This window comes from Chrysochloris asiatica, unplaced genomic scaffold (assembly GCF_000296735.1).
Source record: "Chrysochloris asiatica unplaced genomic scaffold, ChrAsi1.0 scaffold00034, whole genome shotgun sequence".
In the NCBI taxonomy this organism is placed as follows: domain Eukaryota; kingdom Metazoa; phylum Chordata; class Mammalia; order Afrosoricida; family Chrysochloridae; genus Chrysochloris; species Chrysochloris asiatica.
Genome location: NW_006408552.1, coordinates 529441 through 547123, shown reverse-complemented (window position 1 = coordinate 547123; position 17683 = coordinate 529441). Strand labels below are relative to the sequence as shown.

Sequence of the window (17683 nt, the reverse complement as noted above, 5' to 3'; positions counted from 1 at the left end):
CAACCAGGTCTCCACCCGGGTTCACAGGAGTCTATTGAACGTTGTAGGGCTTAGCTCGCAGCTTCGTTGCTGGGTTTCCCTTACTTCCCCTTATCGGTGATGAACATGGTCACCAATCAGAGCCTGTATTCCCATTGAGTCTTAGTCTTGGAAGGGGGTTTGCCTGAGGGGGCCCGACCACTTGCCTTGATGTCTCCTTGGTGAACAAACTTGCTTGTTCTTGTAGTAATCAGTTGGTCTGCCTATATCATTTTGTACTTTTCCTGTCAGTCTTTCTTTCAAGCAGTGTCTTCTGTTCTTCTAGCTGCTCCAGGCTGATCTGCTTGTCCTTTCAAGTGGAAATTTCCCATCTCTGAAGATTCTCTGAATCCTGAAGTTCCAGATTCCACCTATGTGGTCTTATGTAATGCAGAGGCTCCGCAGGAAGCCTCCTTCACTGGGCATGTTGTAGCCCCATTTTAGATATTCCAATCAGTTATAGGCAGAAGATGGGCTTAGAATCACCTGTTATTATTGTTGTTAAGTGCCATTGAGTTGATTCCGACCCATATCAACCCTGTATAGGGTTTCCAAGAAGCAGCTGGTGAGCTTGAACCACCGACCTTGCAGAATCACCGACCTGTAGGTGGTTACCTGGGAGCTTGTTGAAAATGCAGAAGTTAGGAGCCTTTTCTGCTTCCACCCTCAGTCTGTTGTTGTTAGGTGCTATTAAGTTTATTCGGACTCATAGTGACCTTAAGCACAGCAGAACAAAACACTGGCGGATCCTCCACCATCCCTGCAATTGCTGTTAAGCTTGAGCTGATTGCTACTGCTACTGTGCCAATCCATCGCATTGGGTGGGGGAGTGGGGAGGGACTTCCTTTTTTTCAGTGACCCTTCACTTTACCTAGCATGACATCCTTCTCTAGGGACGGTTATTCCTGACAATATGCCCAAAGTATGAGAGATGAAGACTCACCCTTCTGACTTCTAAGGAGCATTCTGGTTGTACTTCTGTCAACACAGATTTGTTTGTTCTTCTAGCGGTCCATGATATTTTTACTATTCTTCTCTAACACCATAGCTCAAATGATCAATTCCTCTAAGGTCTTCCTTATTCATTGTCCAACTTTCACATGCATGTAGGCGTGGAGGGATGTGTGTGAAGCCCACCCGGCGGTAGCTCTCTAACTAAGGGATGCCTTGATGAGAGCTACAAGGGAAGCCTTGTACGCCATCGGTAATGGGCTGAGACCATGCTGACCTCATACTTGGAATGTAATTCCTAGATTAAGGAAAATGCGTATTATGTAGGTGATCACTGTAATGCTGCATACTTGATCTTTATCTATAGCTCCTGTAATTAACAAAATTAATCCTTGTACGTAATGATTCTCAGAATAATCATTTATTGTGTCACCGGTCTCCAGACATGATGGAAGTGACATTGTGATCAAGAAACTGTATTGTTAATCAGTAACTAAAGATATGTGATTTGTCCCCTCACACATACCTATGAAGATTGTATTTAAGCTAAATCTGTAAAACAATAAAGCACTCTCGATTGACCATCTTGAGTCCCCTGCCATCTTTAATTCTAATTCTCCATCCACCTCCAAGGATCCCATTTGTGCAGGGCTGGTTCCTGCACATGCTTATGAGACCATTGAAAATACCATGGCTTGGGTCAGGCACACCTTAGTTCTCAAATTGATATCTTTGCTCTTGAACACTTTAAAGAGGTCTTTCTTGTGCAGCAGATTTGCCTAATACAATATGTGGTTTGATTTCTTGACTGCTGCTTCCATGAGTGTTGACAGTGAATCCAAACATTCTCCACAATGTTGTCATAGCTTGTTATGATCCAAACAGTCAAAAGCCTTTGCAGAGTCAATGAGCATAGGTAAACATCTTTCTGGTATTCTCTGCTTCCAGCCAAGATTCACTGGACATTAGAAATAGCATCCCTCATTTCAAATCCTCATCTGAATCTGGCTTGAAACTCTGGTATTTCCCTGTCAATGTACTGTTGCAGTTGTTTTTAAATTATCTTGAGCAAAATTTTACTTGCATGTGATATTAATTATATTTTCCAATGATTTCCATATTCTGTTGGAAATGTGCACAGATATGGATGTCTTCCAACTAGTAGCCGTCTTCCAAATTTCTTGGCATACATGAGTAAGTGCCTCCAGAGCTGCCGCAGTTTGTTGAAAGATTTCAATTTGTATTCCATCAATTCCTGAAACCTCATTCTTTGTCAATGCCTTCAGTGCACCTTGGACTTCAGTACTATTGTTTTTTTTGTTTGTTTGCTTAAGTTTTCATTGTGAATTGAGTGATAGTTTACATGGGGGAACATCCGTTTTACACTCATCCTATTGTATTTCATTTCATTGCAATGATTACAACCCCTTCATGCATTCAACAGTATTTGCTTCTATTACCTCTGTTTTTTGTTTGCTTTTGAATGTACACAAAAACACTCAGGGCACATTCTGCAAGCCTGCCTCCTGGATGCCAGCACACAGCCTTTCTCTTTCCATGAGTCTGGAGTCCTCAGTTGCTCTAACTCTCCATGTCATCATCTCTGTCTCCATCTCTGGTGTCACTGCTTCTCTGGATAGGGTCCCACATTCCGCTCATGCTCTTCTCCCTTGATGGTCACAGGGTCCTCTGTTCCTGGACTGTAAGATTAACTACTTACCTCTTTTTGTTACAAAACTTCTACATTTACAATTGTGATAATCACAATTAGTCACGATAACAATTACTCATTATTGAATCATAAGAATCGTATCCCCATCTCCTTTCACCAGACCCATCTAGACAAGATGAAAATTATTCAGTGGGGGTTCTACCTTCCTCCACACACTGTGAAACTAAACTCCCTCTTGAAAACTTGTAAGCCAGTCACTTTGTGCCTTCCCCCCCCTCCCCCATTTTAGGTAAGCTGCCTCAGTACTATTGGTTCTTTTTTTTTTTTTTTTTTTAATGTTTTATTGTGAATTATATGATAGTTTACATGGGAGAACTTTAGTTTTACATTCATTCCATTGTATATCATCTCACTGCCATGGTTCCAATCCCCTCCATGCATCATCAACCACCCAAAGGGTATATCCCAGAAACCTGTCCCCTACACTTCCCCCTCCTCCCCCCAGTTTTCGGCCCACAGTCCCTTTCCCTCTCTGGGTCCAAAGTCCCCAGTTGCTTCATCACTCCACGTCATCATCTCTGTCTCTATCTCTGTTTCTCTGGGCAGAGTCCCGCTCTCGGCTCTTCTCCGTTGATGGTCCCAGAGGCCTCCGCTCCTATCCTGGAGAATTAATCACTTCCTTCCTTGCTACAAAACCTCCACCTCTGCATTTCCAACCCTCATAATCCATCCCAACAAGCATTATTCACTACAGTATCACGAGTTACCCATCTGTATCTCCTTTCATCAGCTCCGCCCAGACAGATTGAATAGTACCTACTGGAGATTCTGCCTTCCGCCATGCTCTCTAGCACCAGGTTCCCTCTTGAAGGCTTGTAAGCCAGTCACTTCTTGCCTTTGTAGTCTCCCCAGTACTATTGGTTCTTGATTGTATGCTATCTAAATCCACAAGAGCCCAAATATAACCTTGAGGAGAAAAGCGAAGTGTGGGACCCTGTCTGGGGAGGCAGTGACATCAGAGATGGGGCCAGAGATGATGACATGGAGAAAATGAGCAGCTGGGGACTCTAGACTGAGGGAGGGAGAGGGGCTGTGTGCTGGCAGCTGGGGGGCAGGCATGTGGGGTGTACCCTTTGTTGTTTGATGATCCATGCAGGGGATTGTAATCATTGCAATGAAATGAAATATGATAGGATGAATATAAAGACAGTGTTCTCCCATGTAAACTAACACATAATTCACAATAAAAAGTTAAACACACACACACACACACAAAAACTTGAATATATCCCACCTGAATTTAGATACCATCTCAAGAACAGATTTGATGTATTAGACACAAATGACCAAAGACCTGAAGAGTTGTGGGATGACATCAATATATAGGAAGAAAGCAAAAGTCATTAAGAAGACAAGAAAGTAGGAAAAGACCAAAATGGATGCCAGAAGAAACTCTGAAACTTGCTCTCCGCCATGGAAATGCTAAAACAAATGGAAGAAATGAGGAAGCAAAATTGCTGAACAGAAAATTTCAAAGGGCAGCTTGAGAACACACAGTCAAATATTATAATGAGATGTGCAAAGATCTGGAGTTAGGAAAGCAAAAGGGAAGAACTTGCTCTGCATTTCTCAAGCTGAAATAACTGGAAAAAAAAAAAAAATTCAAGCCTTGACTTGCAATCTTGAAAGATACTATGGGCAAAATATTGAATGATGCACAAAGCATCTAAAGAAGATGGAAGGAATATACAGAATCATTGTACCAAAAAGAAACGGTCACTGTGCGACCATTTCAAGAGATAGCATACACTCAGCTTAGTCAATCTCTAAGTCTGGTGGGTGTAAGTTGAGGGAGACATGGGCAGGGGGCACAGAGTCAGATACGACCTGTGGGGTATCAGGGTAGAGACACCAGGAAGTCAGGGGACGGTGGCCATATAGCAAGGGACGTGGACAGTCTGCTCCTCCAGGGTGTACTGCCGCGTCCCTGCCATCGCAGTCATATTACCCCTTGCCTTCTGGGTTGGCCTCCACTTTTTTGGCAGCTTGCAATGACCTTATGGGGCAGCTGAAGAGCTTGAGGTTGTATCTGGAAACTGGGAAGCATTCCTGTATAAACGGCCTGGTTGCAGTCCCACCATACCCTGTCTCCCCTCAGTCCATGTCTTGCTGGATGACTCCTCCAGCTGCCACTATCCACATATTTCTGCTTCTAGGGTTTTCTATATTGCCTAGGCAGCAGCAGCAGGTTCCCAGCATCCTTGACCCCAAACCTATCACTTCTAAGCTGCATCTGGAGAACTGCTGCTTTTGGTGGTGGTGGCAAGCCTAGCGGTGTGAGCATGCTCTGTACAGTCAACTGGAGCTGTCTGCTCAGGGTCAGCCTGGTGGGGGCAGGATGGGGAGGCTGCTTTGGCCAATGAGAGGAGGATGCTAGAGACTTGGGGAAAATTGGGACTCCTTAGTAAAAGGGAGGAAGGGGCTTGGCTATTCATAGTGCCATAGTGCCTTAGTTACACAATATCACAATGGGTAAGATTAAAGAACATAAATCTATTTTCTCACAGTTCTGGGGATGAAAGTTCAAATCAGGGTCTTGACTATATCAATTCCTCATCAGTAGTCCTGGATGTTCCATGACATCCCTTGGTTGATAGGTGATCTTTGCATGGCTCAGTTTAGTCAATCTCGGTTTAGTCAAAGTCAGGTGTTGGGGTGCGGCTGGGTTGGCCATTAGGTTCCTAGTCTGTCCCTAACAAGGCTGAAAGTAGAGAAGATTAGAAATATGGATAGCTGCGTCTTATTGACTATGCAAAGGAACTCAATAGTGTGATCATAACAAATTATGGACAGCATTGTAAAGAATGGGAGGAATTCCAGAACACTTAATTGTGAAATGTAGAAACTGCACATAGACCAAGGACAGTCCTTTGGTTTAGAATCAGGAAAGATGTGCATCAGGGTTGGGTCCTTTCACCATACTTAATCTGTATGCTGAGAAGCTGGGCTGTAAGAAAAATGTGGCATCAGGATTGGAGGAAAATTCATTAACAATCTCAACCTGTGATATACAGATGAGACAACCTTGCTTGCTAAAGTGAAGAGGGCTTGAAGCACTTACCGATGAACATCAAAGCCTACAGCCTTCAGTATAGACTACACCTCAACATGAAGGAAACAAAAATCTTCACACCTGGACCAATAAGCACTATGACAGTAAATGGAGAAAAGATTGAAGTTGTCAAGGAATTCATTTTACTTGCATCCATAATCACCACCCATGGAAGCAACTGTTAAGTAACCAAATGATAAAGGTATATTGGGCAAATATGCTGCAAAAGAACTCCTTCAAGCGTTAAAATGCACTTTTAAGAACTAAGGTGCACCTAATCCAAGTCAGAGTATTTTAAATCTTCTCATATGTATTTGGAGTCCTGGTGTGGGTTAATGCGCTGGACTGCAAAGTCGGTTTGAACCGCAATGTCGGCAGTTCAAACTCACCGGCCGCTCCTTGGAAATCCTATACAGGATCACTGTGGGTCGGAACCAACTCGACAGCACTGAACAACAACAACATATGTATGTAAAAGCTGAACAATGAGTAAGGAAGATAGAAGAAGACTGATGTATTTGAACTATAGTGTTGGCAAAGAATATTGACTAGACCATGGACTTCAGAAGAATGAACAAACGCATCTATTTTGGAGGAAGTACAGTCTGCTGTGCATAAGGTCGCTATGGGTCGGTATCGACTTGAGACTCCATGGCGCCTAACAACAACAGTAAGCATGCTCTTTAGGAGAGGATGGCTCAACTTCATCTCATGTACTTTGGACAGTTACCAGGAGGGGCCAGTCCCTAGAGAAGGACATCATGCTTGGTAAAGTGGAAGGTCAGCGAGGAAGACCACAATGTGATGGATTGGCACAGCGGCAGCAGCAATGGGGTCTAGTTTAACAATGATTGTGAGGATGACGCGGGACCCGGCAGTGTTTCGTTCTGTTGTTCATAGGTCGCTGAGTCGGAGCCGACTCGACAGCGCCTAACAGCAACTCAGGAAACAAGTCACAAAAGTCCGCGAGTTCGTTTGCGGCAGTTCTTGCCGGGGAAACTACTTGTGCCAGAGTCCTAGGAGGAAATTTCGCCCCCTCTCAATTTGGGAAAAGGCTTCCGTTCGAGTTGGGTGGTGAAAGAACACCCAGAGGTGCTCTGGAAGCACTGAGTGGAGAGGTCCAGACGAAGGGGCAATGGACCGTTTAGTTACAGTTGCTCTATTTGGCACCCTGAGACGAAGGCATGGTATAGTCCCGAAGCTAGTACATGTCACCATGAAAGTTCGAGCTGGTGAAAGCGCTACCTCACAAATCCTAGAGATTGGTCCTGATGAGAACCCGTAGAACTGCAATTAGCTACAGCACTAAAACCGCGGCTCAGGGGCGGGGCCAAGGTTTTGCGGACGGAAGTCCGGCGGAAAGCGGGGGGCGGAGCAGAGGAAAGGAAACTAACCGGAGCGCCGATAGGGCGTGGCTGGGCACTTCTCTCCGCCCTCTTGGGTGGGTGCTAACGGTTTCCCGTGGAGGGAGTTTGTGTCTCGTAACCCCTGATCCCCCTGTAATGAAGCCAAAATGATGGGCTGTGGGGAGTCAGAGCTGGGATCAGCAGCAGAAGAGGCCGTGGCGGTCCCGGAGCCACCCCCAGAGCCTCGAACCTCGGAGCCAGGAGCCCCAGTGCCAGAGCCCGGCCTGGACCTGAGCCTGAGCCCGAGCCCGCGGCCCGAGAGCCCAGAAACGCCGCGCCGCAGCCCTGGGCGGAGGCAGGGGCGGGAGGATCGGCGACGCGGTTTTCGGAAAGGGAGACAGGTGAACTGAGGGTAAGGTTGCTCCCAGCCCGCCGACGACCCGCGGCCACCCCTTCATGGCTCTGCCCTCTGCTTCCAGGTCCGATTCCGCCTGGCGCCTGGCGCCCCCAGCCGATCCGAGCCGCAGCCGGCGGCGGTCGTAAGGAGCGAGCAGCCCGCGGCGCCGCACGAGTTGGAGGCGCCCGCGCTCCAGAGTACCCTGGTCCTGGGCCACGAGCTGCAGGCCGCACGGGCCGCTGCCGGGGGCCACTTTGACGCCGAGAAGGCGGTGGAGGAACATCTGAGAAAGTCGTTCCAGACCCGCTGCGGCCTGGAGGAGAGCGTGACCGACGGTGAGAATGGGCTCAGGATGGCCAATTGGGAGTGGGGTGCCGGGCACCGCTCACCCCGACCCCTTTGCCGTTGTAGGGTTGAATGTACCGCGCTCCAAGCGGCTCTTCCGGGACCTGGTGAGCCTGCAGGTGCCCGAGCAGCAGGTTCTGAACGCCGCGCTGAGGGAGAAGCTGGCGGTCCTGCCTCCGCATCCTCGAGCCCCGCCCTCCAAGGTTAGGGACCTGGGCGCCAGCTTCCTTTTTGTCCTCTCCTCCCCAGCCTTGGTATCCGCCCCCGCCTAGTGGTGTCACCTTACTTTGGGTCCCCACTTCAACAGGAGGCACCTGGAGCAGGGCCAGACATGACCATCCTCTGTGACCCAGAAACATTATTTTACGAAACTCCACACCTGACCCTGGACGGCTTGCCTCCCCTCCGGCTTCAACTCCGGCCCCGCCCCTCAGAGGATACTTTCCTCATGCACCGGACATTGAGGCGATGGGAAGCGTAGACCTGGAAGAAGTGCCACTACTATTTTTGTGTTGAAACCATCCCCCCTTTTCTTTTTAAACAGAATAAAATGGTTTTTCTAATAAATGAACATTTTTTGGGATCTCTAAGATGGGGCTGGAGTGCAGTGGCTCTGTAGGATAAGCACTGGACTGCAAACTGCACTAGCTGCTCTGGAGAAAGATGAGGCTCTCTGCTCCCACAAAGATTTACAGCCTCAGAAACCCTATACAGAGTCACAGTGGGTCAGAACCAACTTAATAGGAACTTAAGATTGGACTAACCCTCCAGAGCTGGTCCACTAAGCCTCAGGTTGAAGGCTACCTGGAAGTTGAGTTTTTGGCCCTCTTTTTAAGGTTGATAAAGGAGTAGCAAGTGTAAAACACAGTCCAAATGGGGTTTTGAATACCCTCCTCCTCTTCCCATCCAGTTTGGGCAGGTACAGTTTGGCTATTAACTGAAAGGCTAGTAGTTTGAAGCCAGCCACAAGTGCTCAGAAGAGAAGCCTGTGGATCACCATTGGAAACCAGAGTGCAGTTCTCTGACACACACGGGGTCACCATGAGCCTGAGTCAACTCCATGGCAACTGGTTTGGTGGTTTGGGGTTTCACCACCCTAGCTGCCTCTTCCAGACTTCAGTCACAGGTATCATTACCTTTGTCTTTGAAGACACAACATTCGTTTATTTACACTGGTTTTTGGTCATTTTAGTACTTGGTTCCTTATTACCCGATAAGGAGCCTGTAAGGCAGCTGCTGCTGTTATGTGCCGTGGAGTCAGTTCTGCCTCATCGTTTTACCAGAGCAGAAAGCCTCATCTCTCTCTCATGGAGCAGCTGGTAGTTTTGAACTGCTGACCTTGTGGTTCACAGCCCGATTTGTAACCACGACACTATCAGTGGTTACGAATCGGGCTGTGAACCTTAAGTTCAGCGGTTCGAAACTACGAGCCGCTCCGCGGGAGAACGATGAGGCTTTCTATTCCCGTAAAGATTTACACCCTCGGAAACCCTGTACAGGGTCACTATGGGTCGGAACCGACTTGACGGCACTTAACAACAACAACACCACTATCAGAGCTCCATAAGGCAGCTGCTAACTCTGAATTATTGACACCATCTGCCTTTACCTTTAAGGACCTTGTCTGTCTGGTTTGTACCAGAGGGCTCTGATCAAAGAATGTGGAGTAACACTTGACAAGTCACTGAAGAGTGTTACCTTCCTGTCTATAAATCTGGTTTCCCAGTCCAAAAAGGGTAAGCAGGTTGGTGGCTCTGGTCCAAAGTACCTTTTCTAGCTTTACTCCAACTGTGTTTGAAAGCTAGCCCTCTGGATCAAAGCTCCCATCAAAAATATGTCATTAGGGATTTTTGATGGAAGGAAAATCAACTTTTTATCCTTGAATTTTTACGTCCAATTTTGTATTACACACGTTTCCTGACTAGGGTTCAGTATTTATGTACATAGATTTGACTATCATTCCAGAGTCTTTCCCATCACTAAAATGTGTCTCAAAACTATAGTATGAGCTGAGAGGAAGCACAGGTTTTACTGGTAGTGGTCATTCTCTTTCCCATCAGCTACTAAGTACCAGACCAAGTGTAGGGGCCACTGCCTTCAACATCAAGTTTATTGTGCTGTTCTCAAATTCAAAACCCAACCCATTCTCCCAATGAGGGACAGCAGAGGGAAGGATTTTCACAGTACCTGCGTGCCTACCCACCAAACAACATCCCCCTCAAACCCTCAGTCCATCAATCTGTGGTCCACTGAAATGCAGCAAGGGACAAGGGCTGAGGAGAAATGGGAATCTCTCCTTGGGAGAGGAGGAGAAAGGGCTAGAGAGTTTGATCCCCTCACCTCCCTTGTCCTAGGAGAACAGGTCAGCAAACAGTCCATGCCATCCAGCCCAGAGGGCTGGGGGAGATTGCCAATGATGGCCACTCCAGCACAGCTGGGCTTGCTGCTCAGGTGCCAGCAGTGTAGGGAGGAGGCTGAGGCAGCAGCTTAGGAAAAGCTTTCTCTGCAGATCCAAGACAGGAAATGGTTTCTGGAGCCAGAGAGGAAAGATCTTGGGACACTTTCCTCTTTCCCTGGGTCCATAAGAGCAGCGGGCAGCTTCTTCACACTTCTGTTCAGGAGACCACTTAGTGGCTGGGGGAACGGGCCTTGTGGAACACGTACACTGGACGCTGGAAACCTGAGGGGAGAGTGTGCAATCAGCAAGGGTTGGCAGGACCTTCTCAGCCAGGACCAGGTCTCCCCGCCCTGTCCCCCAACAAAACAGCTTAGCCTTACCTTTGGAGGTGTTGTTGGGTGTAGCCACCAACTCATAGCTCGAGAAGCCCACTTCTGGAGATGTCAGGTAGGAACTGAACTGCTCTGGCTTCAGCTGGATTCGATAGTAGTTCTTGTAGATTGTTTCCTAAAAAGGCAAGGGACCAGCTTCACTTTGCTTTCTCTTCCCTTGGCCCACCCAGAGAGCCTTTCCACCTTGTTCTGAGAGTCCTCTTTCTGCTTCCTTACTATACTGCATTTTATAAATCTTTCCAGTCTCAACAAGGTTTTCCCCATTTCCATGCAAACCTAACTTACCGTAAGTGTCTTTCTCTTGCCATAGGATGACCAAGGTTGGGGCTCAAGGACCAGGATCCCCCCAGGACGTAGATGTCGATAGATTCGACGAAACATGCGCTTCAGCCCTTCATCTCCCCAGTTCAGATGTACCCACTTGGTGAGGCTGAGACAGAGCACCACGTCGTACTCGGGTGTCTGCGCCTCCACCAAATCATCTCGCTCCAGCACATAGTTACCCTGAGGATCAGGAGTGGGGAGGGATCAACACAACACAGGGACTAAAGGACCACTGCTCCCCCTCATACAACCCACTTTGTGCCTCTATGCCAGAACGTTCTACAGCATTTCACTCCAGGCCGTGATCTTCTTGGATCTGCCTCAGCCTAATCCCAATAGGGTGCCCTCTTTTGAGTCTCAGTTTTTCTTCACACCCTCCAGCCCTGGCTTTCTACTGGTGGCGGTAAACCAAACAAAACGGGAGCTCGGATTATTTTCAAATTGAGCAAATTACCTAACACATCTTCAGAGCTGGGGTCTAATAGTAATAGTAGGTCAGTCTCATGAGACCCTCTCTGGTACTTACAAACCTTTAGCAGAGTGACACAACATATACAAGGGTCCCTAACCCAGGCCAAAAGAGAAGGCTTTCCCTAACTTTCAGACACAGCCTTTCCTTTCTCCCTTGGGAAATGTGGAAAGCCCATTCTTCCAGGCTTAAGTCAACACAGTACCAACAATTCCTACAGAGAACTCAACCAGAGCATTTGATAGGGGTTTTGTGCAGTTGGCAGACAGAACCCCTGGCAAGAAACCATATTTTGCCTTCTGCTAAAGTGGAGTCTTTGACTCTTCCCCACTATCTAGGGTCAATGTGGAAATGACCTATGGCCAAGCCACTCGGGTTCCTGACACTTTTCAACAACTGTATCCAAGGAAACAAAAACAGCAGATGCAAACTAGGTCAGAAACTGTAAATACCAGTCTGCCACTATTCCTCTAATCCTGTCACCCTTCACCCCCAGCCCCAAAACATGCCATGTCGGACACTCATCCCCCCTTCATGACCCTTCAGGAGTTCAAGGACCAGTTTCCACCTTGATTAAATCCCCTAGTGAACTCTAAGACCAGAAGAATTGCACAGTACACAGTACATCAATGACTATTCTTGACTGGGGTGGTCCTAGGTAGAATGAGAAAAACTCAAAATTCTTAGAAAAGACAAGGCTAACTGGACCAACAGAGACCAAAGGACTCCCTGAGACATTTTTTAAACCTTAAACCAAACTATCCTGTTGTTGTTGTTACGTGCCGTCGAGTCGGTTCTGACCCATAGCGACTATCCTGAGACCCACAAAATAAAAGGACATGACCAGTGTTCTCCTAAAAATCCATTTTGAGACCTAAAGGTCAACACTCCAAAGAAAGATGAAAACAGGGAATCTAGAGTACCAGAAACCGGACAACCAAAACAGAATGTTTACCTTGTCTTTGATGTGACTAATGTCACTGAACAATTTGTGTGAAAATTGTCAATTGGGAGCCTAATCTGTTACCTCTCAACAAAACAGATTATTACTGGATAACAGAAAACCCCCAGTAGTGAGCAGCAACAGCAGCCCCTGAAGGGGTGGGTGGGTGATAGCCCAGGTTGGGAGCAGGGCAAAACGAGTAATTATTTTGGAAAAGACCAGTGCAGCCCTGAGTTAAGGACCCCAGGTGATAGGCAGAAAGACACTCAGAGGAGGCACTCACCCCCCCAAATTCAGACCCTTGAGACTCTTACCGTGAGGAAGACAACATTGTTGGGGAAGACTGAGGTGTCCGCTCCATCCAGGGGCACTTGGGGTGCAGCAATAGGACCTCGGCTGGCTGTCAGTGAGGCTGGGAAGCAGCTTCTCTTTCGGATAGTGGTGGTCCCTTCCCCACCCTCTACCCCTGGGTTCCCCTCAGGAGTCTGGGATGGGAGACGCAGCTCCTCAGACAGGTAGTGCCGGATGTTCTGCCGGGCAGAGTGGATGAGTCGGGCATCGATATCCAGGCCCACCATACGGGACGGGCCCCACTTGCAGGCAATGCTCAGGGTCAGATGGCCCACATTGCAGCCCAGATCTAGGACGTCCCGGCCACGAAACCACTCAGGCTTCAACACCCGAAGGCGCCCATCCTCACAGGAAGGATTGCGGTACCCATAGTACTTGCAATAATTTCCATACTGGAACTTGCGCTGTTGCTTTTTGAAACCTGCTGCAGGTAGTGGATGGTGGTGGTAGCGACCTCCCCCGCTCCCGCGGCCCTTTTCCTTAGGACCCTGGCCTCCACCCCTGGCCCCTGCCTCTGATTTGCTGGAAGTCCTACGACGTTTGCGATGTCGAGAGGAGGAAGACGTGGGTGCAGGGGTAACTGAGGCGGCTGGAGGGACTGAAAGGGAGGCTGTAGAACCCTGCAGGGCATTTGGAAGGGGCGACACCACCTCATCCCTGCAGTTGATGGCTGTATTGAGTTCGTAAGGTTGGGGGGCATCCCGGTTCTGGCCTCTCGGACGTTGGGGCGTGGCTCCCTCCCCATGGAGTGAGGGAGTGAGAGGCGCTGCGGGCAGGATGGTAGAGTGGCTATCATTCCCACCAACTGCCTGCTGCTGCTGATGGTGCTGGCCCCGGTGTCTGTGTCGCTTCCGACCAGCCTTGAGTGGTGAAGCAAGAACTACTTGGGCCTCATCAGTGCACGTATTGAGACTGAGCGGGTCAGTAATATCTTTGGGGATGAGGATCTCCACTGGATCACGCCCCTTGGCCGGAAGCGGGGATGACTTAGGGGTCTCCGCATTGAGCGTGCGGCTCACTTCCTCATCCAGAAGACTATTCAGGTTCAGTGGATCAAAGATATTGCCCCCCAGAAGGAAGTTGGAGGGTAGTACAGAGTCACAGTCCGAATTAACTCTTCTGCGCCTTTTGAAGGCCGGATGTTTGAAGCCTCCACCGCCTCCCCCTACATTACAGCTATTCCTCCTCTTGCCCCCACCCCCCCCGGGGGGCCTGTGGGGCTGGTAGCCATTTCGAGGTCGAGGAGGAGCAGGGGGACCCAGTTCTGTCCCACCTCCTGCCCGTCGCTCCTCCCCCAGCTCCGGGGGAGCGGCTCGCCCATAGGGACCTGACAAGCGGGCCTCTCCAAGCGACTGCGCCTGGGGGCCGCCCCCTCGCTGCTGTTGCGACTGCCCGCCCCGAGAGGTGTCTGCAGTACCGGGACTCTCCCCACAAGCCGGAGCCCCTGCAGAGTTTACGCGAGGGCCGGGCCCACGTTCCGCCCGGCCGCGGAGCTGCCCGGAGGCGGCCTCTCGTGGCGATTGAACCGTGGGGCCGCCCCCTCCGCTCGACTCATCTTTGAGCGGCGGCGGCGGGGCCGGCACCAGAAACGGCTCCTTCTCCGCCGCCATCTCGATCATTTCCTCCCTTTACTCCTCCCAGAGAGTAACAAGAGGGATTAGGGGGCTTAAACCCCCTCCGTAGACCCTGCTCCCCTCCCCCCTCCCCCGAGTGCGCACGCAGCTCTGCACTTCTCGCCTAGTCTCGCGGCCGAGCGCCGCGCCCCCCCTCGCGCGCCCCGTTAGCCCGCGAGACCCGAACTCGAGAAATCAACCACGCTTGCGCCGACCTCTTTCTCCTCCACCACTACCACTTAATCGCGAGCGCGCACTGCTAAAGCGCGTTCCTTTCGCCCCAGAATCACGCATGCGCACTCCGCCACCACCCAGGTTGCGCGCGCATCAGCGTACGAACCAACTTAACGGCTCCAGGGAGTTTAAATATAGTACCCCTTTAGCCCCCCAAAACCTACCACCCCAAACTGACACCCTACTTCCCTTCGCAGTTATGTCGGTGACTAATGATATCCGTTGTCTCTGCCGCGCGATCCCACCCACCGTAGGCGGGGGACGAAGAGCTGGTGTGAAAAGGTCTCCTTCACACCCGACCCTTGTTCCTGAGGAATGAGTCTCAGCGGTCTCCGCCCGGCTCTAAACCCAACAACCTCTCCACCCCGCCTCCTTCCTCCCCCTAGTCGAGAGCGCCTGCGCACACCCTTTTGGGCTTGCGCGGGTAGATGCAGCACGTGCTGGGGATGAAGTCCCGCCCTCCGTTCTATAGGCGGGGACTGTTACGTAGCTTCCTTAGGTTTGCGTCAGCGCGACTCGGTGAGGCGTGATTTCCTAAGGATAGGGGCGGACTCATGAATTATTCATGACTTGTTGCCCCTCAGTCCATTCACTTAGAAGGGAGTTGAGTAGTGAACCTAAAGGTAGAAGAAGGAAAGTTTTTCCTATGATCTGCTCTCAGAAGAACGAGATAGGTCGGTCATTAAATTAACTCACCCCACTCGAAAATATTCTCTGTTGAACTGAAAGTCAACAATACTAAAATAACCGAGGTTTTCCAACTTCCTTCTGTGCCGAAATGGCTAGAGTCCTTCTCACCCTTCCGCTTTCCCTGAAACGCGATCACCTAGGTACACCACGCCCTCCTTCCTACCTCCACACCCACAGCCAACGCTTCCGCCCACTACCTGACGCCTGCGCTGGAGCCCAATAGCCGATTTCGACCCTGACGCCCACCGCCTTCTCCTCTACCTCGCGCTCAGTCCTTCCCAGACATTTGCTGTCGAATCGGGCCGCCTTCTATAAAAACATGTGTGGGCGGGAAAGAGGATTCGGTCGGCTTTGGGTCCCCCTGTCCTAGCCAATGGGAAAAACAACAACCATCTGACGCTCTTTCCATAGGAAAGAGCCCGTTTTCGCTGCTGAATGCTTGGGTGTGCGAGCAATATGGCTGGGAAGAGGGGACAGTGGGGCTAAGCAGTCTCAAAATGTTAAGATAGGGGGTGAAGGGCCTGAAAGAAAGAATGTTGTTGTTAAGTGCCGTCGAGTCGGTTCCGACCCATAGCGACCCTGTACAGGGTTTCTAAGTCTGTAAATCTTGACGGGAAGAGAAAGCCTCATATTTCTCCCGCGGAGCCGCTGGTAATTTCGAACTGCAGACCTTAAGGTTTGCAGCCCGATTCGTAACTACTACGCTACCAGAGTTCGAAGAAAAAAACAGGAAAAGAAAAGAAGGAAAGGGCAATCTGGAGGAGGGGGAAAAAAGTATAGTACAAGAAGGATGTGATTTCAGGTACAATCAGGCGCTGCTGCTGCCGCCTAAAAGAAAGGTGAAGCCAGCGAAGATTATGGGACTTGTAGTTCTACAGGTTGGAAAATGGCGGAAATGATTTGCGAACCGCCTGTTTAAAGCTGCGCGTGCGCCTAGGCCTTGTGCGCGCGCTGCGGGCGGGGGCGGGAAGGGTGGAGCTTGTGCGCATCCTCGCGCCTTCTCCTGGCGGGAAAACTGGATCCAGGTTGTAGGTGCTTGGAGATTCGCTGCTAGTTCACTCAGCTGCTCGCCTTTAGAAGGTATAAGAGTCCTTTTAGGGTGTAAATGAAGTTGCTAGGCGCGGCCAGTCATGGTACCTGTAGTCTGAGGAAAAACTTTCTCTTCAGGGTGACAACCAACTCTTAGCCACCTGAGAATTTTATCTCAAATTCACCCCCACAAGACAACAAAAACTATCCAGTATAATGGCGGGCAGCGATCTGAGAGGGAATGAGAATTATGAGGCTGAGGAGAAATTATCTCCTCGTGGGACTATTAATGTTGAAGAGACTAGAGACCCACTTTCTGAGGGGAGTTTAGAACCTCTCACGGTGTGATACCTCAGATCTTAATTGCTGTCCTGAGGAGAATTGGTGAGAAAAACACGCTTAGGGATCGCCCAAAGTTCTTGTCTATGATTTTCAAGAGGAATTGGGTGTTTTCTGTTCCAAACCGTGACACCCCGTGAGGAGAAATGGTGTAGGGGTCTGGGGGTTCTGTGGCGATGTGCTCCTTGAGAAAACCAAAGAAACCACGCTAGTTTGAGCAAAATGTAGCATTTGGGGCCGTTGATGACAAGAATAGGAAAGCCGACAGCAGGGCCTGGAAGAGTCTTCTTTATTTTGGTCATAAATGGCCAAATTTGTGCTTCCTTTCACTCCCCAAATCGGGAACTTTGAGGTCACTATTTTTAAGATTCTGTACAAGGTTCAGTTGTGTTAGGTGCTGCTAGTTTAGGCAGTTACCATTACATGTGACAGTATGGGCACCTGGACTCGTTTTCTTTTTTGTTAAGAATTTTCTTTTAAATCATGTTTGCCGAGCACCAAAGAAGATAAAAACTAGTCCTAGTTACCCAGGCAAGAAAGTAAGCAGGAATTCACACACCACCAGAAGGAAATTAGACTCAGGGGTAAGATTTAAATAAAGGGTTTACATTGTTGTTGTTTTTTTAGACTTGTGGAGTTTGTGTTAGAGGACAGTTCTAAAGGCTTATTTTTTGCCCTTTTATGTCAAGGATTGGAAGAACACAGTAAGAGGCAACAGTTGTAGAGACCAGAAATTCATGAACACATTCTCGGTGGGGCAGAGAACTATTGGCAAGATGAAATTATATAGCTTGAGATTTCTCAAACTTTTTTGTCTTAGAATCCTTCTGTACTCCTAAAAATCAAGACTCCAGGAAGTGTTTGCTTATAAAGTTTGTATCTATTCAGATGAATACACTGGAAATTAAAGCATAAAGATTTAAAATATTTAAGATGAATGAAGCTCTTCCTCCCAAATGAGATGAAGCTCTCCAATTAAAGATAGGTAGGAGTTCTGGTGTGGCACTGTAGGATAAGCACTAGACTGTTAACCACAAGGTCAGTGGTTCAGACCCACCAG

General features: G+C 49.1%; 2 protein-coding genes across 2 annotated transcripts; one reads left to right on the top strand and one right to left on the bottom strand.

Moving 5' to 3' along the window:
- Positions 1–7266: 7266 nt before the first annotated feature.
- Positions 7267–8322, top strand: PPP1R35 (protein phosphatase 1, regulatory subunit 35). Its single transcript, XM_006859629.1, has 4 exons — positions 7267–7500; positions 7579–7831; positions 7908–8044; positions 8149–8322. Exons 1-4 carry the CDS (start codon positions 7267–7269, stop codon positions 8320–8322), a joined length of 798 nt encoding a protein of 265 aa, XP_006859691.1.
- Positions 8323–9917: 1595 nt separating this feature from the next.
- MEPCE (methylphosphate capping enzyme) lies at positions 9918–14699 on the bottom strand. Its single transcript, XM_006859628.1, has 4 exons — positions 12682–14699; positions 10917–11135; positions 10620–10746; positions 9918–10521 (listed from the first exon to the last, which is right to left on the bottom strand). The coding sequence occupies exons 1-4, from the start codon at positions 14335–14337 to the stop codon at positions 10469–10471; spliced, it is 2055 nt and encodes a 684-aa protein (XP_006859690.1). The 5' UTR covers positions 14338–14699; the 3' UTR covers positions 9918–10468.
- Between the last annotated feature and the right edge of the window lie 2984 nt (positions 14700–17683).